The sequence below is a fragment of the Gadus macrocephalus genome, chromosome 22, assembly GCF_031168955.1.
Source record: "Gadus macrocephalus chromosome 22, ASM3116895v1".
Taxonomy (NCBI): domain Eukaryota; kingdom Metazoa; phylum Chordata; class Actinopteri; order Gadiformes; family Gadidae; genus Gadus; species Gadus macrocephalus.
In genome coordinates this window covers 7,485,086-7,512,585 of record NC_082403.1, presented here as the reverse complement: position 1 = coordinate 7,512,585, position 27,500 = coordinate 7,485,086, and the positions used below count along the sequence as shown (strand labels likewise).

The 27,500-nt window shown below is 45.2% G+C and overlaps 1 protein-coding gene across 3 annotated transcripts; it reads left to right on the top strand.

The window, feature by feature from the left end:
* The first annotated feature begins 7,378 nt into the window (after positions 1 to 7,378).
* On the top strand, positions 7,379 to 27,480 carry LOC132451317 (phosphatase and actin regulator 4B-like). Of its 3 annotated transcripts, XM_060043699.1 has the most exons (7): positions 7,379 to 7,701; positions 10,912 to 11,029; positions 13,290 to 13,332; positions 22,179 to 22,349; positions 22,632 to 22,712; positions 23,005 to 24,237; positions 26,039 to 27,480. In XM_060043699.1, the coding sequence occupies exons 3-7, from the start codon at positions 13,320 to 13,322 to the stop codon at positions 26,503 to 26,505; spliced, it is 1,965 nt and encodes a 654-aa protein (XP_059899682.1). In that variant the 5' UTR covers positions 7,379 to 7,701; positions 10,912 to 11,029; positions 13,290 to 13,319; the 3' UTR covers positions 26,506 to 27,480. The 3 variants fall into 3 exon arrangements, with proteins under 3 accessions (XP_059899682.1, XP_059899680.1, XP_059899679.1); XM_060043697.1 differs by lacking the exons at positions 7,379 to 7,701; positions 10,912 to 11,029; positions 13,290 to 13,332 and adding an exon at positions 13,826 to 14,241; XM_060043696.1 differs by lacking the exons at positions 7,379 to 7,701; positions 10,912 to 11,029; positions 13,290 to 13,332 and adding an exon at positions 17,150 to 17,432.
* The last annotated feature ends 20 nt before the right edge of the window (positions 27,481 to 27,500 follow it).

Here is a 27,500-nt window from a genome sequence, read left to right as displayed (position 1 = left end):
ATGAGGACAAGCTTTCACAAGCCCTGAAGGGGACTGAGGGAGAACCTTGAACTCGAGCCCTCACACATGTACGCTTAGATCCAGAATGGATCTGAGCGTACACGTGTGAAACATCAGTTGATTGCTCAAGGTCATCAGGTTCATCATTCGTCAGGTGACTGATTTTCAACCGGGAATAAGAGCGAACATTCATTTCAACATGTGTTGATTTGCCATTTGGTGTTTTTGTTGAAGGAGAACGAGACCTTGGACCCCGATTCAGAGGGAGCTATATTCGTTTTAGGGGAAATGGGAGTAATATTTTTACTCTAATATTTAACTTTATCAAGCACGCCTGTGATTTATATCTTGAACGTGCGCTTTAGTAAATCTCACGAGTGCTTTAGTGAGTCGCACACACACTTTCAGTAAACTTAAACTCTCATGTAACCCCCCTAGGCTCAGCGATAAACAGACCAGAAATTGCGTTTCGGACGTCGTCCGGTATAAAGCTACAAATCATGACCCTATCTTAGCCTAGCTAGAGGAAGAGCAAAACAAAATGATCAGAACAAAAGCTACTTTATAATCTCTCATGCCTCAGCTCAACAATGAGGCCGGCCGAAATGTGGAAAGGTTGCTCTCAGGACTCTGCTTCAACTGTTGGTGCCCGAAATGTGTCTTTGAGCAGTAAACTCCGAGCTGTTGCTGATGCTCTGGATGTCCCCGTTGCTTGCATGACACGTCACCTGTGTTTGAAAGAGCTTGGGTGGAAGAGAGGCATTACCCCCAGAGTGCTTTAAATAGCGTCATGAATGCATAACTATGTGCTTGGTTGCTGACTGCATGAGATCCCGAAATGCCCACGCTATCATCGAGTAGCAATGTAAAAGGGTCGCAAGAGAAAGTCTGGAGAAAGTATTACTATGATACTCATAATATACAGTTATATGAGATCTGGTGAAAGGTCACATCTCACCCATTTGTGTGTCATTCTCAAATTACGATTATAAACGATTTATCATTTATCTTTATCTTATAAAGTGTGAGTCTCACTCGCTGACTAAACTGTTCCCGGGACCTGCTGTGATCCTCCTGTAGTAAACCTTTTGACTTAGTCATTGACCCATGAGATAGTGGGGTGGCAAAATCCTTCGGTTGAATGATCTGGCGTTGCAGGAACACACAGTTAAACAACCCGAGCCACAGTGGTTGGTAATGGTCCGTCGCACGCAATGTTTCCACAATGAACTGTGATCTGCTCCATCTGCCGGAACGTGCTTTTCTTCTTCTTCTTCTTCTTCTGCTTCTTTTTTTTCTTTCACACTCTGCTTGGGGTCATTTCTCACTAATGACTGGTTCACTGCAGGTTGACCTCGTCGGAGAGCAGGAGGTATGCTCCTGTTCGCCCCCACACCGCCAACCGCTCCCCTAGGGAGACAGGGTAAGATATACACTATAGATTAGATATGATGATAAAGTGAGAGGGAGGGAGAGAGAGAGAGAGAGAGGGGGAGGAGAAGGAGAGAGAGAGAGAGAGAGAGAGAGAGAGAGAGAGAGAGAGAGAGAGAGAGAGAGAGAGAGAGAGAGAGAGAGAGGGGGGGGGGAGGAGAGAGAGAGAGAGAGAGAGAGAGAGAGAGAGGGGGGGGGGGAGAGGGGGGGGGGAGGAGAGGGAGAGGGGGAAAGAAAAAAGAAACAATCTTGAAACACAGAAGGAATGAGAGAATCTGGTCAACAACTTGAAGAGAGAAAGAAGAAGGGAAGAAGAAGGGGAAGAAAAGAAAGAGATGATAGAGCAGGCGCTGAACAACTAAAGGTTGTTCATTAATCATATTGGAAGGCGACTGAAGGCACGCAATCGGCCCTGTGTTTGCTTTGCTGGGAAGGGTCACTGCTACTCGGTTCATTCTGAGCAAACTAATTTACAACACTCGGTGCGTCCAGTGGATGTCAAACAAGTCCTTTCACTGGAGCCACAATGGCCTCTTGTGTGGTACATTTATTCAGCTTGTCAGAGAGTACATTGGAACAGGGTTATCAGGTACCATTTCATTTGTGATAATAATAATGATCATAACAATGATAATGATGAGGATAATAATAATAACAACAAAAATAATAATTATAGTATTATTATTATGCTTTATAATAATTGTATCTAATATCAAATTTATATAATTCTTATTATAAATATAATTAGAATTAGAATTCAACTAAATAAATAATAAGTAAAAAATGTATAATAATGATAATTATAATACCAATACAACGTTGAATCTGGAGAGCCTCTTTGATGTATAGAATGATATATGTATGATATATGTTTAATGGAGAACTATAAATTCAGCTTGTTCCGAAGTTATAAAAATTAAAGGCATCCGAGACATATGACATAGAAAAGATAAAGAAACATAACATTAGTAAATAGATAATCAAATGAAAAAATAAAATGCAAAAAAATATAAAAGCCAATAATAATAGGTAAACGAATAACAAAAAAACCAACAATAATAATTAATTTATTTTAGTTTTCTAAAATGGCTTCCACATCAACATATGGTGGCTTACCACCCTAGCCTGTAGTTAACCCTGAGGTGAAAGCGGTGCCTAGTAGTGTCTATAAGGATGGCTATAATAAGCCTGATTAACCCCACGGAATCCCCTCTGACCTCAGCCTGGACTGTGTATGGAGAGGGTGTTTTGACAAGGTGTGGGCAGACAGCATAGATCCGATATAGGAGGCTTGTCTTGGAGGGGCTTTGGTGGCTATGAGGTCAGGCAAAGAGACTATAGCCTCCACGTCATAGAGAAGTCTTTGAAAAGCATTGAGCAGCCAAAGAGATAAGAATGGAAAGGGAAGGAAGATTAAAGAGGGGAAATTGTAATTGTGTGTGGGTTTTTCCAAGGATCCCCTTTGAGAGTCAATGCTCTATATATGGCAACAATCGCTTATGATTTGTTGAATACTGGAGATTATGTCATTCTGCGATCTGTTATGGGAAGTAATAGAAGTAGGGGCGGTAAGTTGTCAAAGGATGGCGATGATTGAGGATATCTTACAAACATTTGTATTGGTTTGGAGGAGGAGCCATGGCATTATCACATTATTTGATATATTCGATGAACACACCATGAATACAAATGAGCCAACTGATTGTGGCCGTTTTTCCTACATTGTTAATATGTTCCTATTGTCACTGATTCCAAGGCTAGTTTAGACACCGGCGCACTTCCTGTGCTTATCGATCTCCTCAACCCCCAACGCTGACCTGCTAACAACAAGCCACGGGCATCTTGTATGATTTCATGCCGCGTGGTTTATCGGACATCGTCCAGATGTGGTGGGGCGACGACCAACGGAGTTCCAAACCTCCCCTTTTTAAAACAAAGTCCTATGGTGAAGCTATAAAAATAACCTGCAAACGTTATCAGCCAAGGGTGTGGACCACAGACGTGTGTGTGTGTGTGTGTGTGTGTGTGTGTGTGTGTGTGTGTGTGTGTGTGTGTGTGTGTGTGTGTGTGTGTGTGTGTGTGTGTGTGTGTGTGTGTGTGTGTGTGTGAGTATCTTATCATGGGGGAAACCCTAGGGGCATGTTGGTCATCTTCAACATGGGCAGTGTTTGTTTGCATGGTCGTGTGTGTGTGTGTGTGTGTGTGTGTGTGTGTGTCGGCTTAATCATGGAGGAAACCTCAGGGGCCAGTTGATCATCCCTGACATGGGCAGTGTGTGTGTGTGTGTGTGTGTGTGTGTGTGTGTGTGTGTGTGTGTCTGTGTGTGTGTGTTTGTGCGTGGGCGTTTGCATTTATGTTCATGTGGGTGTTGGCATGTGTGTGCATGCATGTGTGCGGGCATACTTTGATTTGTAATAAAGTGTTCAACCAAATTACACAAACAAATGTGATGAGTGTAAGCGGGTTTATGCCCATGTGTTTTAGTAGCGTGTGCGTGTCTATGTCTATTTACGTGTTTCTCTGCGTTGGTTTGAGTCTATTTATGGCTACGCTATAGCTATAGTTTATTCAGGACTCAGTGCAGGACAATGGCTTTGTCTCAAAATGAATGGGCAGACTTTTTCTCCAGCAGTGGCGACAAATCCAAAGCTTGTCAAACAAAACACACACACACACAAACACACATAGACACATAACATTCTTGGGTGAGGAGAAAACACAGTTTCCATTCAACATGTATGTTGGACTATGACAACACACACACACACACACACACACACACACACACACACACACACACACACACACACACACACACACACACACACACACACACACACCCAAACACAAATACACACACACACACATCCCCACACAATGTTGCGCAACACGGGGTTCATAGATTACCTAAAGGCACAATGATGTATTATTTAGACGTGTTCCAATCACACGGCCCCACGGTAATGGAGATTCCACCCCGCGGGTCACATGTTTCCACCGTAGGCCCTACCCCACGCACACTTTGTGAGTAAGCGACAGAGATGGAGAGCCACGTTTTCGGGTCGGGCCTTTTTTAACAAACAGCTTTACGGCCTATGAGGATCAAACGGTCTGTGAGAACAACATGCTTATACAGCTCATGGGCGGTAAGTAGCCGTGCTTCCCCAGACACTAAGACGGGCCGTGCACCACCATTAGTCACCTGCAGTGCTGTGTTCAGACAGGTGGGCTGCAAGAAAGACTTTATTTTTTTCATTATTTGCCCTCCTGTCTGTTTTTCATGAGGTCTTTTTTCCACAAAGGTGGCTGAAGTTCTTCTGAAAAGTCACACGGTCAAATTCAGAGCGGTGACTTGTTTGTCTGTCTGTCTGTAAAGCTCTAGACGGACAATGTGTACACACAGCGTCATTATGACCGGTAGCTGTGTACTCAGCCGGGGAAGAACCTGGGTTTGACTTTTCCATTGAACATGATGCCTTTTAAACCTGCACTATGTTCATACTACAGTGTTTAAACTCCATTGAAACATATCTGAACTAGGAGGTTTCTGAAGATCAAAACACACCCATGCGCCAGTCAATCAATCCGGGGTATAAAAACACAGAAAGCACTGGGTTCTGCTTCCAAAATTTGTTTTGATCTCAGTTATTCAAACTTCATTGCTGGTGCTAATGCCCAACGGTGGATTTTTTATTTGATTGATTGTGGTGTATCAGTATTTAGCATGATATGCAGACACACACACACACACACACACACACACACACACACACACACACACACACACACACACACACACACACACACACACACACACACACATAGCTCGGGAAATTGGCCCCGCTTGAACTTCAACATAATACCTTGGCTTTGTGTTATTTTTTTATCCACATTAACAGTGAAGGAAAATATTGATAAAATAGTTTGGCTATTGGATATCATACATTTTTTTGCAGTTGCAGAAAGGTCATTACATTAGTTAGTATGAGTCATCATAAGATTGCATTATCCTGATGATGGCTGGTGTAAAGTTCGGGTGAAACTAAAAGAAGGCTCATATTTAATGTAAACAGTGTCTGTGTCAATAAAGATAAGCATTCATCCAAAACCAGTCTGGATTCCGGCATCTCATGCTCTACAAATTCTCGCTCATGAAAGTTACTTATTAAATCCAATTATGAGTCCCACTAATAATCAAGCATAATAACAAAGTTGCATGCTGGGTATCTTTCTTAATAAAATGATGGGATTACCAAGTATTTGTTTTGAGTTTAGAGTAGCTGCGCATTTCAGACAATGATGGTAAATGTTTCCAGTAAAAGGACATGACGTCCAGACGACGACAGACATGTCTGTCGGTCGTCTGCCAGACAAACTGTATGACTTCTTACCTGCCGTTCCCTTTCCTGTCTACTATGGTGGATGAAATGGCTTGTCCATGCTATGAGTTAGTGGTTTGTGTTCCAACCCTACTATTTATAAACGTGAAGACATAGGCATGGCGAATCCAAATGTGGAAGTATTGTGTTCTTCGCGAAATACCACCCAAAGTTCTGAATATCAAACGTATTTATAGCTAGTCTTTTTTAAGACACAGATACTTCCTCCATTTGTTCACTGTTTTTCTAATTTGGTGTGGGTGCTGCCTGTAAGAGCCAAGGGTCATTTTATGCAAGGGTTCGTGATGGAGAATCAAGCATACAAGGATTGTACATTAGGTACAAACAAAAACAAGAAGAGGAACCTGAAATGGCAGGCGCAACTATAAGGATCGATAATCATCAATTCATTCAAAGTTATGTCTTACTCCAAGTCAATGTTACAGATACAAACTCATGAAATCCCTCGGGCCATCGCGGGTGACTGAGAGATTAGGTTTAGATTAATAAATGCTAGACAATCTTAGTGTGGGAATCGAGTGATGGGCGGGCAGAGAGACTGTGTGACAGAATTAGAGAGAGAGAGAGAGAGAGAGAGAGAGAGAGAGAGAGAGAGAGAGAGAGAGAGAGAGAGAGAGAGAGAGAGAGAGAGAGAGAGAGAGAAAATAACAAAGTGAGAGTGACCCTTGTCTTGAACATAATTCCAGACCACTAAAGGTTCATGTGGAGGCTGGCTTTTGTGTGGCCTATTCCCCTTGATGCCCTATAATTACTCCTATGTAGAGCCGAATACTGCAGGGAATGTCAAAAAAAACTGCTCCAGACTGGGAATTAATGTAGCTACCATTCGCACGCCAGCTCTTTCTTTTCTAAGAGGTCTGTTTACTTCAGATTGCTTCCCAAACAAAGGCGCAAATACTTGTTCTGCCCTTGAGGAATTGAAAATGAATTTTTCTATCGGGAGCTGGCATCTATGCACATTTATCAAGCCCCAACCAAAGGGATTTGTTGTGTCTGCATTGCAATTAGTTATGTTGGTCTATATTTATCTGATAAACATATTTCAAGCAGGTAATACAGAGATGAAACCATATTGTTTATCTGCTCTGGCAAGCTTGCACTTAATAAGGCAAAGGTGTGGGGCAACATAGAAGAACCAATTACCATAATAATTACGTGGAACTAATTTCTGAGAGCATTCGAAAGAAACACACACACCCTCATTCACATGGCAACGCCAAATATTTACATCCACGGGAAACACATGGGCCATGAGAGAAATGTGTGCGCAGTAGCAATGCAGTTCAGCAGATAACCAGGAGAGGTCAGAGTATTCCATCACTTGTTTTGTGGTTTCTGAAAAATAAAATTTAAAATTAACGCAGATAATTATGTAGGTAATAAAAATGACGTATCAATCCTATTTGATGTGTCATATGCTTTGCGCCTACCCTAACTAAAGATAAATTAAAAGGGAAGGACGAGGTTGATAGGCTGGTAGTTTAACGCCTCGCACTTTAGGAAGGAGCCAGGTAAACGTGTTGTACACAACGGCGCATGCGCAGTTGTAATCTGCCTAATGCGGAATTAGCCGTTACACCTTTCATAACAAATACTGATTTTTCAAAAACTTTCCCTCGGTTCGTATATTGTAGGACGGGACTCAAATTATCGAACTTCATAACTTTTAAGTTTTCAAAAGTTGAACGGCTGAATTGAGGGCTAAAGGTGGTTAGCGGGGCTAGTTCCGCCTTCTGGGCCAGTGTTGGGTCGTGTGATTGGAGATCAGCGACTCGTCAAGTGTCACGTTAGGATCCACGTTAAGAGTTACAGACTAACCTTTGCTCCGTGTGTCCATGGGCTGGAGAGAAAGTCATTTTCTTATTAAAGGGTGAGTACTGCCTATCCGAGTTGCTTATTTGTGTTATAAATATATATATATATACACACACACAACCACCACTGTTTAGAAGTAGCCCACAATAGGCTAACATAAGCTAACGCTACAATTTACTGGAATATCCACCTGTTGCTGGCGACTACATCAGGATTAACGCTATGCTCGAACGAATTCGACTATTTACGTTATCACAATTATGAAAGAAAAAGGGTTATCATATAGCAGCCATCATCGTGGATGTTAGATACCCTGTCTTGTTGAAATTGGCAAGCTAACGCCAAACAAGTGATCTTGGACTATCTAAGTTTATGATTTAAATCCTACTAGTTAAGCGTAAATGCACTTAGTCTCGACGTCGATGTTTATTGATTGGCGATATTCCCCGCATGTCGTTTGGATGACAGGCAGATATGTTACGCCTTTTTATTGCTTTTTTGTGGTTTTAATGAGCATTTGGTTGAATCAGTGGGCTCGTCTATTCATTGTGGGCCTGGTGAAAGACCTTCCAAACACTGTACCAGCAACTGTCATCCTATACTGCTATCCTACACTGCATCATATCACTCCATACAATCCTGTTTTAAGTACACGATACATCCCACACGTTCTTTAGTCAACTGATTTCAACCGCGCAAGCCTCTCCACACATTCCTGTACAGTCAGAGCAAGCCCTTCTACTTGTTTCAACAGGTACCTGTGTTTCTTCAGTACCTCATTATCCTAAGGTATTCTCATACGCCCCTGTACTGTCTCTGTAGGGTGTTTTGCTTTACTCCTGGACAACATAGAAAGGGAAAAGCCATTAAGACATTTGAAATTGTTTTTAAATTTTATGGAGTAATCGGCTCATGACCTTGTACGTCAGCGCACGATTACAACTTGCTATAACATTGAAACTTGCTATAACATTTCCACAACAAATAAACAGGCGTATTTTTTGTTTAAATTATAAAATATGTACATATCCATTTTGTAAAATCGCGGTAACCCCTGCGGATGAACTTTAGCCTTTATACTATAGCATCCATCTGAATAGATTATCAAGTAGGCTACTCTTCACTTTGTGTTGTACAAATCAGCCTGGTAGAGGAAATGGCATACATAATTAACAACAAAGTAGGCCAGCGCCTGGGCAATACATGTTTCCTTTTTACCCCGGAAGCAACCAATTAAATCGGATGATAACAGCAGTGTTTACATTCCATAACTTAGTACAAAACTGAGCACAGAGTACAGAATTGTCTGCCTCTCTTGGGTTCACTTTCTTTTCGTTATCAGGGTTTACGGTAATATTAAATGTTCATTCCTGAACAAGTTTGGTTCTCTGTTTCGGGAATGCTATGCCTGCAGACTGAAACTTCACACAATGGCTGTTTGTGCCCTGCACATCGGAAGGTCTTAATGAGTGGGTTTGAATGCTGAACACAGCGGGATTAGCAGTAGTGCTTATTTCAAAACGGTGTGTTTTATCCTACCAAAAAGCTATGCTATGCTGTACAATGCTACAGCATGGTGGGAGTTGTCCGTATGTGTGTGGGGTCGTCTTGTCCATTAGGTCCATCCATCGATCGCTCAAGATTGAACAGCACAAGATCCAACAGCACTTGTGTATAATGGAGTCAATCGTTTATCTTATCCCTTCGATGTTGCAACTGTCGTAATGAAAGTGGAGATTCCTCTTTTCGCTGTTCTCTGATGCTTGTCAGCTCCCTTGGCTCTACCTTTGTCAACAAACTATTTATTTAGTTGCGTTCCGTTCCTCCCGTAGAGCTTTCAAGGAGGTCGTTTGACACATTGTGGTCATTGTCAGTACACCTAGTGCTGGTGTTTGATCTGTCAAAATGGTCAATCTTAATTTTTCTAGTGTATACTACACAGCACACATGACATTAGAAACTCATTGCACTTGGGTAATGTACCATCATTCCACCGTTGGACATTCTAATTTCTCACCAAACCAGAAAGTCTGCCTGCTGTCTGCCTCCGTTTTATTTCTTTTTGCTTTGTCTTCTTTCTGCTTACATGAAAGGGACCACGTGAGGTTGCAACACAAAGAAAAACACTAAAGCTGTGATGTGTAATCCGGACATGCTCTGAGCTAGCTAGAGAGGCAGCCTTTCCGTGTGTGTGTGTGTGTGTGTGTGTGTGTGTGTGTGTGTGTGTGTGTGTGTGTGTGTGTGTGTGTGTGTGTGTGTGTGTGTGTGTGTGTGTGTGTGTGTGTGTGTGTGTGTGTGTGTGTGTGTGTGTGTGTGTGTGTGTGTGTGTGTGTGTGTGTGTGTGTGTGTGTGTGTGTGTGTGTTGTTTATGTAGTCTCTCCTAGCCCTAAGAACTGTGCTGTGACTTGCATCGTCTCATGTTCTTTGAAGCTTTCGTCTGCTCACTTGCAGACACGCACACACAGTGTTGGACTGTACCTCCGTGCTCTGTTTGCTTTTTCCTGTCTGCTCAGAGTAGCGACTAACGAGTCCCTGTTTTTGCAGTGGAAGTGACCGCACACCCTGAAATCAGAGAAGAGAATAGAGTTGCGGTGGTGCTGATTACTACCTAATAAATAATTTGAGGGTTGAAAAGGGAACTGGGCATCACCTTGCGTCCCATCTACTGTATAATATACCGGCTTGAATTTCAAATTCAGTAGTTGATTTTTGATCTGATTCATGAATCGCTGTTTGCTACATGTGTAGTGAATTTTCCTCCCTTTTTAGGTCCAGTAGCTACTGTTTTATAAGCCTGGCCTGGCCTCTGATGCTTGCTTGCATATGTGCTGCTGCTGCGCATATGCTGCCTGTACATCACAGCCGTACACTTGCTAAACCAGTTGGACCATTGTAATGTGGGCATGCCTTTTTCCTGTGAAAGTCAACCTTGGACCTAGTGCCTTTTTTAGTTCTTAGGCGTTTGTTGTGGGCTGTGCAAATTAAGTTGACTCTATTTTGGGCTAACCCTTGTCTTGTTACTTTTGATTTAACAGTCTTTCATTGCTTATTGTCTCTTTCATCCGCGTCATCAAATATTTATAATCCAACGCACAGGACCGCCTGGTTGCTAAGAATTCATCCAAGGGGTATTGACAAGACCTGCCTAGTACTTCCTATGGAAAAAAATAAATAATTGTTGGCGTTGGCCAATATTTAGCAATGGCTTTGAGCATGTGTTTGACATGGTTTGATCGTGATCCGCATATGTTTGTCCATGTTACAGGATTACTGTCAACACTCGGCAACGGAGGATTCCATCTGGTGCCAGCGATAACCCCAGCAGCCCAGCGTCCGGGCACTGTTGCAGGGAATCGTCAGGACCCCAATGATTGTCAGCAGATGTAAGTGGATGCAACATTTATTGAGAATTGTCCCAACGTCAGAGCCTAGATAACCAGACTCAAAAGTCTTCGGCGCTGTATCTTGTGCCGATGACTGGTGCAGGACACTATGCTAAGCAGGAATATTTAGCATTTAGGCAAATGGTTTCAACAAATCTTCTCCAATGTAATCTTCCATTGTTATCCTGTAGTGAACATGGAGACACAGCTTGTATTTATACTGCTTGTAGTTGCTTTTGAAATACTTTTTTTATAGCAATGTTGCAAATTGACATGGTTCCAAAAGGGTGTGAAACGAATGCGCAGAAAGAGATAATTTAGCTATTACTTATTTTCATCTCTCGCCCTAGTAGTTAGGCTCTTACACGTACAGTGTAAGCAAAATATGCAGGTTTCTGTTTTGTAACATCACAATTCACTGCAGATATTGGAATACAATTAAAAACATGCATACTCGCACCAGTTAAGAGTGCACTTTTCTAAGAATGGTTAAAGCTCTGGTTTGCTCTTCGCCTGCACTTAAGCTTTATTATTAAAGATTTCATATCTGGAATTATTATTGGAGAGTTGACAGCCCATTATGGAGAAAGCTGTTTGTCCAAATTCAGATCTGTGATGTGTTTACAAATACAGTTGCCATTCACCTTGCTCCTGCACGTCTTCTGCATGATTCTACATTCCAAAGGGCAATTTAAAACGTTTTGCGGTGTGCTCCTCCTTGCACATGCACAACACAACTCCACACAACCAATGGCAAGCCTGCCTTATCGTTTGAATTTCAACAAGCTTTTCGCCGTGTTGACATTAATCGCATGGGAACGGCTTGGCAGTGTTGCTCACAGGCGGCACTCTCTGTAACCTCACCGTGCATAGCATAGCATGCTCAGTGATACTCAGCCCTGGTGGCTCCGTGCGTGCCGGAGACCAGAGACACCAGTGTTGTAAGGGAGTAGGAATGTTCTTTGCACACTCTTAAGCTCTGCAGAATGTCTAAATGAATTGAATGCACTTCCTTTGCCTCTCCTTTCTTTGTCTGGGACTGTATGTAAATTGTTATTCTCATCTGACACAATCGGGATTTATGAAATTGAACTAGAAAATTTGACCCAACTGCATTTTATGTGCCCAAAGGTATTCGGCTTTCTCTGATTGGATGCTCCTTCTTGTAATGAGGCCTTCTTTGCCAAAGGAATGCAAGTAAACAGCATTGAGGGGATGTGAATCTACCTCCATGTGCTCGTTTTCAAACATTAACTGCTGACCTAGTTTTACCCAGTCCAACAAACATTCTCAACATGAATGGTGGGGTGAAAACATCCTAGTAGAATGACTGCTACTAAAGTACCGCATTATGCATACAAACGTGGACGCATAATTAAATCTCCTTAAGTGGCATTGCATCAAAATTAAAAAATCAGACTTGTAACAAACAGACTTGATTGTGTGAGTAATGCTAGGGCTTTTTGAAAATAAATTCCTTGCTTGATCGGAGGGCTCTATTGTTACTCCCCATCTATTTAACACCACAAAAAGCCATTGACTTTATCCAATAGACTTTGGCCCTTTCATTTGTTTTAATATGATGTGTCCTTTTTTAATGGTCTTTCGTGATTTGGATTCTACGAAATAAGGTTTTTATTATTGGGTTTAAAGGCTGTGGTTGAGGAACTTGCCTGTGCGTCTCCAGTCTGCCAAAGCATAACAACATTGCCTTTTACGTTTCAACACGTCTCTGTAAATGATCTTAATCGAGATTTTGTGTGAACTTTAGACTGTCTGTGGCGTTGGGCGCGGTATTGGATGTTATTTTCTTGTATGTGTATACCTGGTTGAAAGGTCTATCATAGTTTTATTTATATGCTTCACCAATGTAAAATCGTACTTTCTAATCGCGTTTCATTTTTAATATCACACTTTCAATAATTAAGCCATACTCCTAGAGTAACTCATGCACTGCAGTGTAAGACCTTGCCATCAATGTAATACGTCTGCCTTCAATATGTAAAATCATCAGAGCAGCCATGCATTTTTTTAATCGGATCATGAGCTAGCACGGACTGGTTGGACTGCATCGGGAACACAAGCCCGTCCTCCTGGCCCAGCAATGGAGCATTAAACACCATGTTGGATCTAGGACTGTTGGCCTGATGCATAGTTCAGTGGAACTACGTTCGGTCTGTCTGGAAAGAATGTAAGTATACGGCCTCTTCTGAGGAACTTTAATCAGTATTTCATTAACTATGTTTCCTTTCTCATTCAGGAGCTGTGGACTACTGTGTTTGGGACACTAATGGAAAATCAAGGTAGGAATCCTGCATGTTTTATTACACTGCCATAATTTGGCAGAGCCAAATTTTGTTGGCACTGCCAAATTATGGCTTTTTTGGATTTGCTTGTTCAAATCAATGAACAAGCAAATCCATACTCTCTAACAGTGTATGTTTACATGCTCAAAGTGCTGATATTGGAATCGGGCCATTTTTTTTGGGCCTATTTCTTACTTTATTAAATGGGCCTCACTTCCCGATCCCTGTCTGCACATCCGGAGACATGTACTTCATTGCAATAGTAAACACTGTAAAAACTGTTGCCATTCCTCTGAAGGGTGTTTTAATGCAGCAAGTTAAGGTTTAATACATCTAGCCTCACACTTGGAAAATAAGCTTGCCATTGACATCCCTAATATAATGACTCTAAACAACACCACCTGCTAAGCGTTGTCTTGCCTCATGAACAGCAGATGGACACACCTTGGCGTCACTGCCGTGATGGTTACACACTTCCTTATGGGACTCTGAATCCAGTGGGGACATACAACTAAAAATAACTCGAGTGTATTATTGCAGAGGTTTCTCTAGGTGTGTTGCATGTCCGTATCCGTTGCCCTATATCGTGTGAACGGCTAGCGGGGAGGCCACGGGACTGTGGGAGCCGGGCTAGGGTTGGCCTTGCGGTGACGCATTGTGCTGTTGACACTGGGGCTATCTGATAGCCCCTCTCCTTCTCCGAGGACACACCTGTAGGTCACGCGGTGCTGCATTCCCACCGCCCGCCTCTCACGTTTCACTACAAACCTTCACACGCTCACACGGGCCCTGGTTGGGTTCCATGATTCCCTTCCCGCTGTGGTGGTTTTAGTCGACGCTAGCTCTTCCTTTGCTTTGATCCACGGCGAGGGACTTCTGGAATGGCAGTACAAGCTGAAAACATGCGTGAGTAAGCCCCCTCTCTCTCAGTTTCTGGATGTTTGTGTTGAGCCTTTAGGTGGTTTGAACTGTTTGTGTAAAATGCTAGCTTGAGCTTGACTTGGTTTTTTCAGACCTTTTTGAGAAGAGGGAATTTGACTCTTTGAGGCTTCAGCAGTTTGGTCTTTTGAGGATGCGGTCGAAGGACTATGTTTTATAAACGATTTTAGCTTGATAAATACAAATGTACAATGCCTGATCTCTGTCAGGGAGATGTGGCAGGCCTAGTTTGTAGTTCTGAGTTATAAACTAGAGTTTCACTCATGATATGGAGAATATCTTTGACACTTGGGTTTCACAACACGATGACTGCCATACTGGTGGCCTGTTGCTATTTTCGGCTTCTTGATTCTTGTTCTTGCACGTCGGCGGACCGTGATTTGAGGAAAAGGCAGGGTTCTGTTTTTTCAGTGAGTCATGAAGCGGTGCTCAACACAGTTTGGCTGTCATGCTGGTCTCTGTGAAACTGACACCATCAGGGAAAAACCCCTGCATTGATTGTTTTGTTAATGTTGCCCATTTAGTGCTGGAAAAGAGAATTTAATTACACGGTTAACTCAATAAGGACAAAGGGAATTACATGTAATTAATTATAATTCCCATTTCTGTTTGAGTTTTTTTTTATTTGTTTATCTTTGTTGTGATTGGTTGACTCTTTCTACTTTGGCGGTCTCAGAGGTGCTTTTTTTTCTTTGCTCTTAATTTCTATAAATGATCGCTTTTCATTTTTCCCTTCAGCCTTTTCTTAGTCTTAGCCCTGATTGTGCTCTAGAGGGTGCAATGGAGCTGACGTGCCTAGTTCTACCTGAGTTAATGACACTGCTTCTCATATATTCACTATATCACTGTCCACGTCATCTTTGAGGGCTATTGTGCTGTCATTCCATCGTAGTTGGACTGACTGACACACAGGCACACAGGCACTCCTCCTGGGAGTGCCTGTTTGTTAAAAGTTTTACACTCTTAACAACTAATAGTTAGGCTCCACTAATTTCTGACATCTTTTGGCCAATATCGATATTCCTAAATTACTATAGGCCATTATGATGTAATTGACGTCCCCCTCATCCATCTGCAGTCATCAAAAGTATTTTGTGTGTGTGTATTTTACAACTCCCCATGGGCAATGTGTCTGAGCCTGAGTTGTACATAAGCATATTGTGCCAAGAGATTTACTTACACTCATTTAAATTGTGTGTCCATAACGTATTATATTTGCCCAAATATAAATGCGTTGCTTTAAAGATCCAATGCAAACATTTTCGAAAAACAGACCTTCACAATGTATGACTCCATCAAGGTTCCTGACATTTTAGTAGACTTAACACCAGGCTGCTATCCAAGCAAACCAAAAGGAAAGGCCCTTAAATCGATATGTGCCATGTAGAATCTGTTTTCTGCCCATGAAGGTAGATCGCTAGAACATGTTCATTATGGTTTTGTATGCGATTTCTCTTTGCCTTAGGGCTAGATAGATCCACCTGCCAACTGAATTCAATAGTATTGCCTAAACCTTTTGTGTGTTTTCATCTGATTTAGCAACACATCATAGGCATCTAAATTACATTATAAATAAAGCTGTTTATAATTCAGTACCTGTGCTGACCACATTCATGACCGTACTGATTGGCAATCTTACTCCTTTTTTTTTGTGTGTGTGTGTGTGTGTAGTCTACAAATCCATATGCTTGTCCCTTTTTTAAAACACAACACAACATAAATAATGTTATGATACTGTAGTGTGTGTGCGCTCAACTGAACGGTTCAAGCAGGCCTCCTATTTGAATCAGCAAGCCAGTCTGCTAGCAAATACTCACGGCAATACTTCCCCCTACTACCACACTATCTCCCTTTGCGAAAGAGGCTTGACTCCCACTCACTTTCACCCCCAGTTTAAGCAGCAGAACAGAGATGGAAATGTGCGGATGCCTGGCTGACCTGTCTCTGTGATAAATAGAGCTTCAGGTCTGGCAAATCATTCAGCAACATGTTATTCAACTACTTGATTGAAGATCGATTTTAAGGAGGCACGTTTTGCTTTTTGGGAAAGCATTTACTTTTTACTAGGATTGGTAACCTCAATGGCTTGAGTGATAGTGTGGTTCTACTGAAATAATAGGTTTTTCTTTACAGAAGAGGCATGTTTGAACATCCGTCGGATAAACTGATATATATCTGTTGATCTTAACAAATTATCGTATTTTTTTTTTTATCCGTTTGGCGATCAACAATCAACTGCTGAGTTTTAGTATGTTCTAACGTTTTCAAAACCGGTCTGAAGCAACAGTTTATTGCCAAACAGCGGGATCACATGCTACTGTCACTTGTTGACTCATCAAGTGCTGTGCTCACGGAGCTTCTCCCAGGAGTGTCACATGACACCACGCCGATGTCACTTCCTGCTCTTTGGCACCAGGCTCCACCTTCTATCGCTGGCTCACCTTCCCCTCCTCAAATTACCTCACCCGTTTAAAGGCCGTCCCACCTTCTCGCTGAAGCCTGCGCGACAGCTTTGTGGAATAGTGCATTGCGTGCGGGGGTGTGTGTGTGTGTGTGTGTGTGTGTGTGTGTGTGTGTGGGGGGGGGGGGGGCCAGGCGCAGTGGTAAGGGTTTGCCTTACCCATCCGCTGGCTGTTGACTGGACCAGCCAACCCTCAGAGCCTCCCTGTGGTGAACTTTGCCCTTGAAAAATATCTGGCGCTCTCAGGAATGACAGGCATGTGCGAGTGTCTTAACGGCGTTCCTCCTACATGAAGTCAGGCCTCCGACATGGGAGGGACCAAACAACCCAGGGGCTGAGTGAACATACGTGTGTGTTCAGCGAGATAGAGAGAGAGAGGGAGGGAGACGGTGAACAAGAGGGGGGGGGGGGGAGAGAGAGGAAAACACAAGGGCTCAAGGGAAGGGAAGGGGCGGGCGAGACTACTGAGACGGGAGAGGGCATAAACGACGGCAGCCAGCAGGCAAGACGGTCTTAGGTTACAGTGCTGGGGCTGTTCACGGCTCCAGTTTTCCCCCTCTAGCGTCCCTCCCGTAGCCCTCCCGGCGGCAGGCCTCTGGAGAGCTAGAGGCAGGGGCAGGCTGGGACAGGAGTGGGAGCATGGGACAAAGTGGCAGCTCTACGACAGCAGGCCAGTCACCAGCACGGTACACTAATGGTGAGTCTGGGGCTGGAGGCAGAGGACAGGTGGCTGTGTGGACCACCAGGGTTTTACCTTTGAATACATGCGGAGCTTACTACTGGAGGACTACCCCAGTGTTTCGCTTTTACGCTTTGAGTTTGGCCTGAAAGCTGGTCCACCGCAGTTTGGTAGATGTGTATGTCTATAATGGCTGTGTTTTGAAATGGTTGAAAGCAGTAGGTACATTCAGGAGCAGAAGAATGTTCGTTGATGGAATGCTGTGATTGTGTAATATACTCGAGCCCCGCGTATCACTTCCTGTCTTGGCCCGGTCTAATGGATGGTTGCTGGGTGTTTTATTTTTTTGAGCCAGAGCTGGGGGTGCAAGGCACCAACTGTCAACAGGTCTCGCTGAACATGGATTTATCTTTTGGCCTCGTCCGACTCCACTTACCCCGTCGACTCGTATGGTGTCTGTAGTGCGGTGTCCTGTGGAAAACAGTACACAACAGTGCACCCATAACCCCGGGCGCTGTCAGCTGCTTAACGTCTCGGGGGTCTGAGGTGTTTGCAATGCTCCGTTGTTTGTTTAAAACATCTCGACAGATGGCCGAGGAGTGTTTATGTAGCAAACACACTCTTGTGTTCCTTTGCATGCCCTTTTTAAACGGGATGACTCTTGGCGAGTACGACCTGTTCGAAAGTAGTGTTTAATTTGGATGCGCCGTGTTGGAGCTCACGTGCAAAGGATATCCGCCCTCGGTTTGGCCTCCGTGTAATCAAATAGCGCACCCTTTTTTGTTGTTTCATCATGACGAGGGTTCATGTGGATGGTATTAGTGTACCAAACACCTAAGGGTGCTGTGTTAAGTAAATCATTAGCAGTCTTGGCTTGTTGTAAAGGCAGAGCAAGAGGAGAGCCTTTTAAAGAATCCACTCATCGGTTAATGTGCAGTCCGAGGTTTAAGTTCAAATTTGTGTTCTTGCGAAGGGTCAATGTGTCACAACAGCAGCACACTCTTTTTTGTTGTGCTGTGTGTCGGGGTCTATTGTCTGCACGGTTTAATCCTTCTCATTCTTATCCTGCGTTTTGGTTTGCAAAGCTATTACCAGCCATGTTTGTGCTCTGTAAGAGACACTCCGTACCACACCATAGTGTAACACTGTTGCAAACCAAACACAACAATGTGTGCTTCTCCCTGGGACCCACTAACCCCACTTCACACCCTTTGGGTCTCATGCTAAATGTCAGAGACGGGTGTGAGCTCTTCCCTTTTTGTGTTATCAAGCATTCCATTTTCAGTCAGTCTTAACAATGGTACGGTGCAGCAGCCTGGAAGCACCGACTACGAAGCAACATCTTGTGTGTCAGGGTTGATGTTATCGCTATGTTGTTGGCTCTGAACCGGGCCTTGATGCTGGCTACGTTTAACCCTGACCTTGAGGGGAGTACTAGTCCTGGGCTGGCCTGCAGCTACACTTGTAAAGCTCTTTCCTCCTCACATGTAGGCTAATTGTAGGACATGGTAGCAGATCCTATCTGCCAGCTCCATGGGCAAGGAGGGTGTGAGGGACGGAGCGAGGCAGAGGTGGTTATTATGGACATGCATATCTGTCTAATTAACTTGCTATAATGGCTTATTTTCTGTTGATTATACCTTTTATGAGCGTGAGTTCACCTTGCATGAAAATGGCATCACCATGCCTGCTGGCTTCCATTATATCTTTAAACTGTGTGTCCGTCTGACAGAATTAGGTCCACTGCAGTAGGTCCACTGTGTGCATTGCGGTTTAATGTGCCATGTCAAAATGTACTCCTTTCATTTTTAAAGGTTGCCATGTGTAAGTTCCTTCCCAAAAGCAATAAAGGTTAGGGTTCTTAATGGCTCAGAACCATTTATAGCTAACTCATGCTGTCATGTGTTGGCTATCATTCTAGCGTGGGTGTGCATGCGCTTATGTCAAGCCCAGCAGACAGAACTATTTGTAACACTGCCAAAAGTGTACATTAGCTGTACCACAAGTGGGTTCCAGTAAGAAAGCTTTGTAGGGACCATCAACACTTTGGCAGGGCCAACACTGCCGTTTAATTGGGGAGTCTCTATTGATCACTTTATGTATGTATTTTTGGATTACGGTCCAGTTCTGTCCATACTACATGCTCGGCTTATGTTTCCGGGATCGCTCGAGACACAACCGAACTAGCTGTACTAAAATGTGCAGATAGGCATTGACTTTCGCATTATCTAAACTTAAAAAAGCTCTTATCAGTCTGTGTTTGCCAGAGTTTGCCATGATGGCGTGCTTTGTTTTGAATGACATGGATCAATGGTATAGTAAAAGGCTCCTTAGAAAAGTTGCAAGATGTTCAGCTGTGCGGTTTCAAGCTGTCTTTTTCAGTGTGCAGGCCATGTGCATTATCTACCGTTATTTTACAAAATGATATAACTGCTTGTAAAATAACAGTATATAATGCCCATGGCCTCCGCACTGAAAAAGTAATGCATGTAATGCAAGGACTTAGCCTTTTTTTTTTAGTGTAAGGTTGTCATTTTAATGAACGTAAAAATGTGTTTTCGCTTTTTCAGTTTTTTGTATAGAGAACCCACAGATGAATACCGGCGTGTAAATAATGCTATATCAGTTTTATACTTGTGTTTTGACATTGTACCAGAACTTGTATTGAGAGGATTTATGTTGCGTGTCATCGGTATTGGAAGAGAAAGTGAGAGATGATGGTTTGCTTGTTTTATGTGCGTAAAGATATCTATATAAAATAGTTGACGCTTGGAATTTCGATCTGGGTTTTGAGTTTGATCGCAGTTTTTGAATTGGTAAAACAAGTGGTAATTTAAATAATTTCTATCTTCAAGTAGGCCTTGCTAAGTTTGGTTTAATTTATTTTAAAGTTGTTGATCTTTGTGATTTTTTTTATTTGTGAATGATAAGTAACTGTTGTAGAGTAGACAATAACAGCGTTTCACACCATACAATAAGCTGTTGACGCTAATGTTGACAACAACATTTCTAATTTCCGCTATCTTCAAGTGTGTCCAGTAATGCAGAATGCAGAAACAGAATTACAGCAGTTGTATTCTATTGATTTAGCTTTTTCCTGTTTGGTTCCTTGGCTTGGAACTACCCAGGCATTGTTTGTGTGGCTAGAAATTTTGCATAGTTAATCTTAATTGTTCTGCATAGCAGTGGTGGACCGGGTGGACCCTTGTATGTAATCACTCTCAGACTTGGGTCCCATTCCCTCATGTATAATTACATTGGTTTATAGCATTGCTATTAGTCATCATCATTCTAGAGCCTTTGCGTGGGTGGCTTTTGTGTGTCACTGAGTTTTTACAAATATTCCATCATTTTTTCATATCATCATATATTCAGAATTGTGGCTCTGTAAATATAGCAAGAATTGTATTGGCTCAAGATTAATTTAAATGCAATCATGCATGATGTCCTCAAGCCTGTTGAATAGAAACTCATGGCGAGTGAAACAATTGCTATTTCTGTCCTTCCTATCCAAACTAAGAACATTGAGGCAAAAAAACAGAACCCTGTCAACTATAATGCTTTCTACTAATGAACGAAACTGTGATAACCTTCTTTCTTACCGTTTGTCGCAAGTGTCTTCCTGCAGGCATTCAACTCGCAGGTTATGTAACGTGCCACTGATCCGACTTTGCACTCGGCACTTATTTACATTGTATAAACAGGCTGGTTCACTGGGCCAGTTTTCTTGTCAATGGAGTTTGACATGCAAAGTTCAATGAAGCAGGGTGACGTCACTGGTGACTAGCAACTCATTGCCTTAGAATTGCAAAGCACACTCAGGTGTGGGTTTCGTCCCAAGTAGGAGCAGCGTGCTGTGAGTCACGGTTTCTGCCCGGGTAGGCGCCTTTCCTAACTGTTTTGTTTACATTGTTATAATAATAATAATACATTTAATTTAGAGGCGCCTTTCAAGACACCCAAGGTCACCTTACAGAGCATATAGTCATCATTCAAAACTATGTAAAACAGACTAGGAATGTCTACGTTACATAAGTCATCATGGATTATTGCAACTTTTTCCGTCACAGTTTGATTAAACTGGTTAATGATGTGTCAACACGCGCAGTACGAGCCAATGTTCACTACTACCCGACTTGGTTCAAAATCAACCCTCACTCCCTTTTGTGAACGGGAGTAGCTCGCAGTAAACAAAACACACCAACCCCTTGCCTCTCGGTGCAGCCCTCTTCCACTGGGTCTGTTTGGTCTCCTGGGGCTTGACAGCTGAAAGAAGCGCGCCGGGTAATAAGAGTGGAATGTGGACCAGCCTTCCCCCTGGCTCGCGGGCCCTGTGCTGCGGCACGACGGGAGAAATGTAGCACCTGCGCTAGATTAAGGCCCGGGCCCGCCCCCCCCCCTCATGGAGGAGGCTGTCAGCCCTTGAGATAGGCTGCATTGCTGGGCTCCTGGCCACGGAGGTGCCAAAGACAAATGGTGCACTGTTGGAAGTCTTGCAAGGGGCACTCGCATGGTGATTTCTTGCCATTACGAGCACTGCCATTTGCAATCACATTCGTCCAGGCGGCCCACTCATCAGGGCCGGTGAGGGGCTTGTATTAGAGGTTTTGATTGAAGGGAACCTTGGCTTGACTTTACTATAATCAGAAGGGCTCTGCATCGCTGGTGAAAAAGTAGTATACATGTGCTTTATAACTTGTATTGATTTGTTAATGCTTTATTTGTATTGAACGTTTCTCTTTTGTCTGTGTTCTGCTCCTCCAGATGAGGAAGTAGACCTGCAGCGGAGCTCGACCGGGAGCGAGGGGGGCAACTCTGGAGATGGAACGCCTCCATCCAAGCGCAAGGGCAAGTTCTCCAGCCTGGGCAAGATCTTCAAGCCCTGGAAGTGGAGGAAGAAGAAGCCCAGCGATAAGTTTGCCGAGACCTCCATCGGTAGGTTCACCTCCGATCTGAGCATTTCAAATCATGTTTAATTATGACGGTTGTCCGTTAGGGGCGTCTGGGAACCTTGTGTAGGGCGCTAACAACAGCAATACCCTTTTATTTGTAGGGCAGTGAAACCGACGCCTGCATCCAATCAATAAGAAACATTATTTAGTCGACAAACAGGGACTTGGACAGCAATAGGTGGACAAAACAAAACTGTCTTGAGATAGATATCGACCCAAAAGAAATTTGTTGTCAAATGTTGGGCTTTTTTCTCCTTCAATTCAGCTTTGGAAAGACAGATATCGGTGAGGAAATCCCGGCAGGAGCTGATTGAGAGAGGGGTGCTGAAGGAAATTCCTGAGAATCGTGAGTACATCCCCCACATCGGTAGCTCTATCATCTGCATTTACCCTGGCCATGTAAACAGGTTGTTTGTAGGCACATGTCATCCATGATAAGAGGAGACCATGTTGAATACCGTTTACTCAAAGTTGCGATGATTTTTGCTTATTCGCTGTCATCGAGGTTATAACTTCAAGGTGCGCCGCCTAGTAAAAGGGAATATACGGGCCATTTTATACCCTCCTCTAAAATGTAATTGCGTCCCAGCTGCCCCACTGCGTCGCCCATGTATCACAACGACCTCCTCGCCCCACAGAGAGCAACCGGCACAAGTCTGGCCCCGTGAAGAACGGCCACCCGGTGGCCATGGACGTGGAGCGGGAGTCGGAGGCCGGCGTGCGAGTGCTCCGCGGGGAGTCTGATTCGCGCGCCACGCCCATGTGGCTGCCTCAGGGGGAGGAGCGGCGGAGCCGTGTGCCGTCGGACGCCTCGCGCGTCCACCGGGCGCCCCTGGACGTGGACTCTCTGGCCCGCCAGGCCGTGGAGGCCGACCGCCGCAGCCGCCTGGCGTCGGACCTGGACAGGCGGGGCGGCTCGTTACCCAGGGGGGCCGTCCCGGAGGAGGTCCGGCCCCGACGGGACGAGAGGAAGGACGGACGGGAGGACAAGAGGGAGCTCAGAGAGGACAAGAGAGAGCCCCGGGAAGACCGGGACAGGAATGAGGACAAGAGAGAGCCCCGGGAGGACAAGAGGGAGGAGCGGGACAGGAGGGAGGACCGGGACGAGCCGGAGCGCAGGGAACGCCGCGACGACCGGGATCGTGAGCGGGACCCCAGGGAGAGGCGTGAGCGGAGAGACGACCGGGACAGGAGGGACGAGAGGTCTGACCGCGAGGACAGGGACAAGAGGGAAGAGAGGCCGGAGCGGGAGGAGCGGGACAGGAGGGAGGAAAAGCCGGAGCGCGAGGAGAGGGACAGGAGGGAAGAGAGGCCGGAGCGCGAGGAGAGGGACAGGAGGGACGAGAGGCCGGAGCGCGAGGAGAGGGACAGGAGGGAGCGTGGCGACCGGGACAGGAGGGAGCCGCGGGGGGAGAAGGACCGGCGGGACGACCGGGCGGAGCAGGAAAGGGAGCAGCGCGTTAAGGAGCGGATCGAGCGGGAGCGCCGGGAGGAGCGCGAGAGGGAAGAGCGGGAGCACGAGAGGGAGGAGCGGGAGAAGGAGGAGCGGGAGAAGGAGGACCGAGAGCGGCGGGGCTGGAGGGGGGACCGGGGGGACGACCGTGACCGGAAGGACCCCAGGCAGGAGGAGCGACCCGACAAGAGACGAGGCGAGGAGGCCGAGCGCGAGCGCAGGGACAAACCGGAGCCCCAGCGGAACCCCGTGGACAGCCTGCGGGCGGCGGGCCGGCCCGTCTCCGAGGTGGACGTCAGGGCGGTCCTGCAGAAGGCGAACTCGGAGGAGAACCGCAGGGTGCGGCCGGCCTCGGAGGCGGACCAGAGGAGCACCCTGCCCAGATACAGCCCCGCGGAGGAGTTCAGAGGTCGCACAGGTGAGCCCGCCTTGTCTTATCCAGGGTGTCTGCGCATCCTTAAAAAGTCTTAAAAAGTCTTAAATTCATGTTTCTAAATGTAAGGCCTTAACAAGTCCTAAATTCGTTACAATGTCATATGCTGATCTTAAATACTGTAACACAAGGTCTTAAATTTGTCGGGGCAGGACTATTTATTTTTTTATTTTTCTCGTGGGACTTTTCAGGAAGCACATGTAGAGAGGCTTCTTTCTTGCTAGCTGCATATATAAACGATTATCTGCGTGCTTGCTAGCTAGTCTGCGACAATGGGTAGGTGCAAATTCAAGGACAGTTGACTGGAAGGTGTCTGTTTCCCCACCATCGCGTGTTTTTGGTCTTAAATTTCATTCAAGGTGGTATTAGGAGGTATTAAAAAGTCTAAAATTTGACTTGCTGAAACCTGCAGATACCCTGTTATCGTTTACTCACTGGTTCAGTGAAACACGACTCATACTAGGTACTTTGAAGCCACCTCTTTTACTGTTAAAAGTGAGATCCCTTTACCAATCAGACCACTTTTTGGTCATGGGTTTTGTTTACTTTTAGCACTTTTTGATGAAAGAGCAGTTCAAGAAGAAATTGTCCCAAACAATCCAATCTAAATTGAACCTGTTTTACGAGGTGATTAAGACCTACCACTCCGCTATGTGTGAGGTGCTGAAAGCTCTGGGTTAGTTCCCTCATAGTTGCACTATTTATGCAATGCTAGGCAGCTACAGAGCAATTAATTGCTGCACTCCAGCTGTTCAAAGGCATTATGTCAGCCATAAAGATAACCTCGTTCAGAGCTGCTGCACACTGTTTGTTGAGTGCGATGCTGGTATCAGGAAACACAATACGGGCATGGTACGGTTCAAAGTGGATAAGTACAGTTTTAGGGATAATCCTCCAATGGGGTTTGGGAGGATTTTTATATGAACCGGTTGTCGGATGTTGTTTGCAACAGGCTAGACGTCGTACTTCGCCTTCAAAATGACTAATCTATGATTCTCATGAATAATGACATAGAATTCTTGTTTTACTGTGAGCCATGGTTGAGTTTAGAAGGCGTGCAGTATAATGTGTTGTTATCCAATTAAAACCAGAAGACGTGCATGCCGATGACAGGGTGAGGTGACACGGAATCCCCTGCCGTGCACTCGTTCATAATATTGAATCTGCATATCCTATTGTGGCCTTAAAAACGTGTAACTCAAGAGTCGGGAGTTTTCAGCAATGAATGCAATACCCCAATATCCATAAAATAATGCTGGCCTGGTAATACTTAAAATGTTTTATGGAACTCTGTTGCAATCAGGCATAGTGGCCTACAATGACATTGTCTATGGTGGTAAATAACAGCGTTTCATCTCTGGAGGCAGGCCCGAATACGAACCGAGGGACACAATTAGTCAGCCTAGGTGATTTTGCTTCTTCTTCCTCTACTTTAACGGTTTGGCAGTCATCCTCACCTCGGCTGTCTGTGGCCGTGCAGGTAAGACGGAGGCACCTGGCACCTGGCTCTAGTCCCGTATTAATGATTAATCGCCGCCGGGCCCTGTTTGGTCGTCCCTCTGGGTCAAGGGGTCCTTTACAAGCTCCTTATTATTGTACAAGATTGAGTAACTGGTAATCCTGGCTTCCAGTGTTTCTCTGCTGTATATTAAGCGCTCTGTGCCCCTTGGGGAACGGTGGAGACCTTGTTTGTTGAGCCAATGTCCCCCCCCCCCCCCCCCCCCCCCACCCATGCTAATTTGTGTGTCCATGTGTGTCCCGTTGTGTGTGCGTGTCTTTGCCTCAGAGTCAGCTGGCGTCCGCTTCGCCCCCGTTCCGGCGTCCAACCCCGTGAGCGACCCTGAGGCGGCGCGGGACCCCCTGAGGGAGGCCGCCGCCAAACAGGCCCTGCTGCCCCCCAAGAAGCAGAGCCCCCCCCTCCCCACGGCCCAGACGGCCGCTCCCCCCGCCGTCTCTTTCTCCGCCTCTTCGTCCTCCTCCTCTTCCTCCTCGTCCTCGTCCTCCTCGGCCATGGCGGTGGCCAAGCCCCCGAGGACGGTGTCCCTCATCAGCGACGACCCCCCCCGCCTGGTCCCCGCCACCCCCGACTCGCCGCCGCCCGTCCCCCCGCACGCCAAGCAGCCCCCCGTGCCCCCGCCCAAGCCCGGCAACCGCAACAGCAACCCGGCGCTGCACGGTGAGTTCCCGCTGTCGCCCGGCGGCCATTCCTGTTCCCTCTCCCTCATCCCTCTCCTGTCGCTAGACCGGTCCTGATTCGGATTAAGACAGTGGTTGATTGTGTTGTCATTAAAGCCGTGCGAGCCGTTGGGGTGAAAGCCAGTGGTTTGGTTTTTTTTTGGGCTAAATTGTATTTCCTGGCTTGTACTGTGTCAACCTTCTGTAGTAGTCTGTTTCCCCCCTAGTGGTACACATTTAGAGTGGACCTCTGGGATCCCTGAGCATAAAAGGCTGTGAATACAAATTCACTACCTGCTGCCTCGTATGCATGTGCTGCACATGAAGGTTAAACATTATAGTTAATGATTTGTATGGAAATGAATACTGATGGAGCGGAGGCTGTGCCACTGGAGAGTCCACCGTTCACGTACAACACAGCCTTGGGTGTTTCGGTTTGTTGTCCTGCCTCGGGCCAACCCCCCCCCCCCCCCACCTCCCTTCCTTCCTCCCTGTCCCATGACTATTTAAACTTTAACATCCATGCAAAGAGGGCTGCCTTTTTTAATCCTAAACGGTAATACGCTGAGGTGGGTGTGCCTAATAAATCCTTTTGGCGTGTGTGTAGCACACGCCGTCAGGAAATAATAATGATGCAAGTTGTTTCCAATGTTTCAAATGGCTTAGGGTGCTGCCGTTGGATTCAATAACGACCGGGTGCTCTAACCATCCAGGGAGACGCTGACGCGACCACATGTGATTACGGGAACCCATTCACAATCTCATTTCAGCAACGCTCATCCAATGAAATCAGTGATATTCTTCACGAGATCACAAACCTCGGCCTGGAATTTGATTTGTCATTCGAGCCTTATTAGAAATAACCTTATTGTGTATCGTAAAGGTTGCAAATTATTTCCCAGGTTTTTTCATCGTGGAGTTAGGCGCATGATATAGGGTCCCATTATTGGCGATTACTTCACCGTTTCTTATTCGATGCACATAACGGTACCACTCCCCTCACAGACGGTACGTCTCTCCCGGTCGCCCATCTCTCCTCACACAATCTCTTCCGCTATATATAGCACTTCGTC

Bases quoted from the DNA above. Each gene is read 5' to 3' on its own strand.
- LOC132451317 (XM_060043696.1), top strand. From the start codon at position 17,375: ATGGGACAAAGTGGCAGCTCTACGACAGCAGGCCAGTCACCAGCACGG. The intron at 17,433-22,178 runs GTGAGTCTGGGG...CTGCTCCTCCAG, and splicing joins ACCAGCACGGTACACTAATG to ATGAGGAAGTAGACCTGCAG. The intron at 22,713-23,004 runs GTGAGTACATCC...CTCGCCCCACAG, and splicing joins GAAGGAAATTCCTGAGAATC to AGAGCAACCGGCACAAGTCT.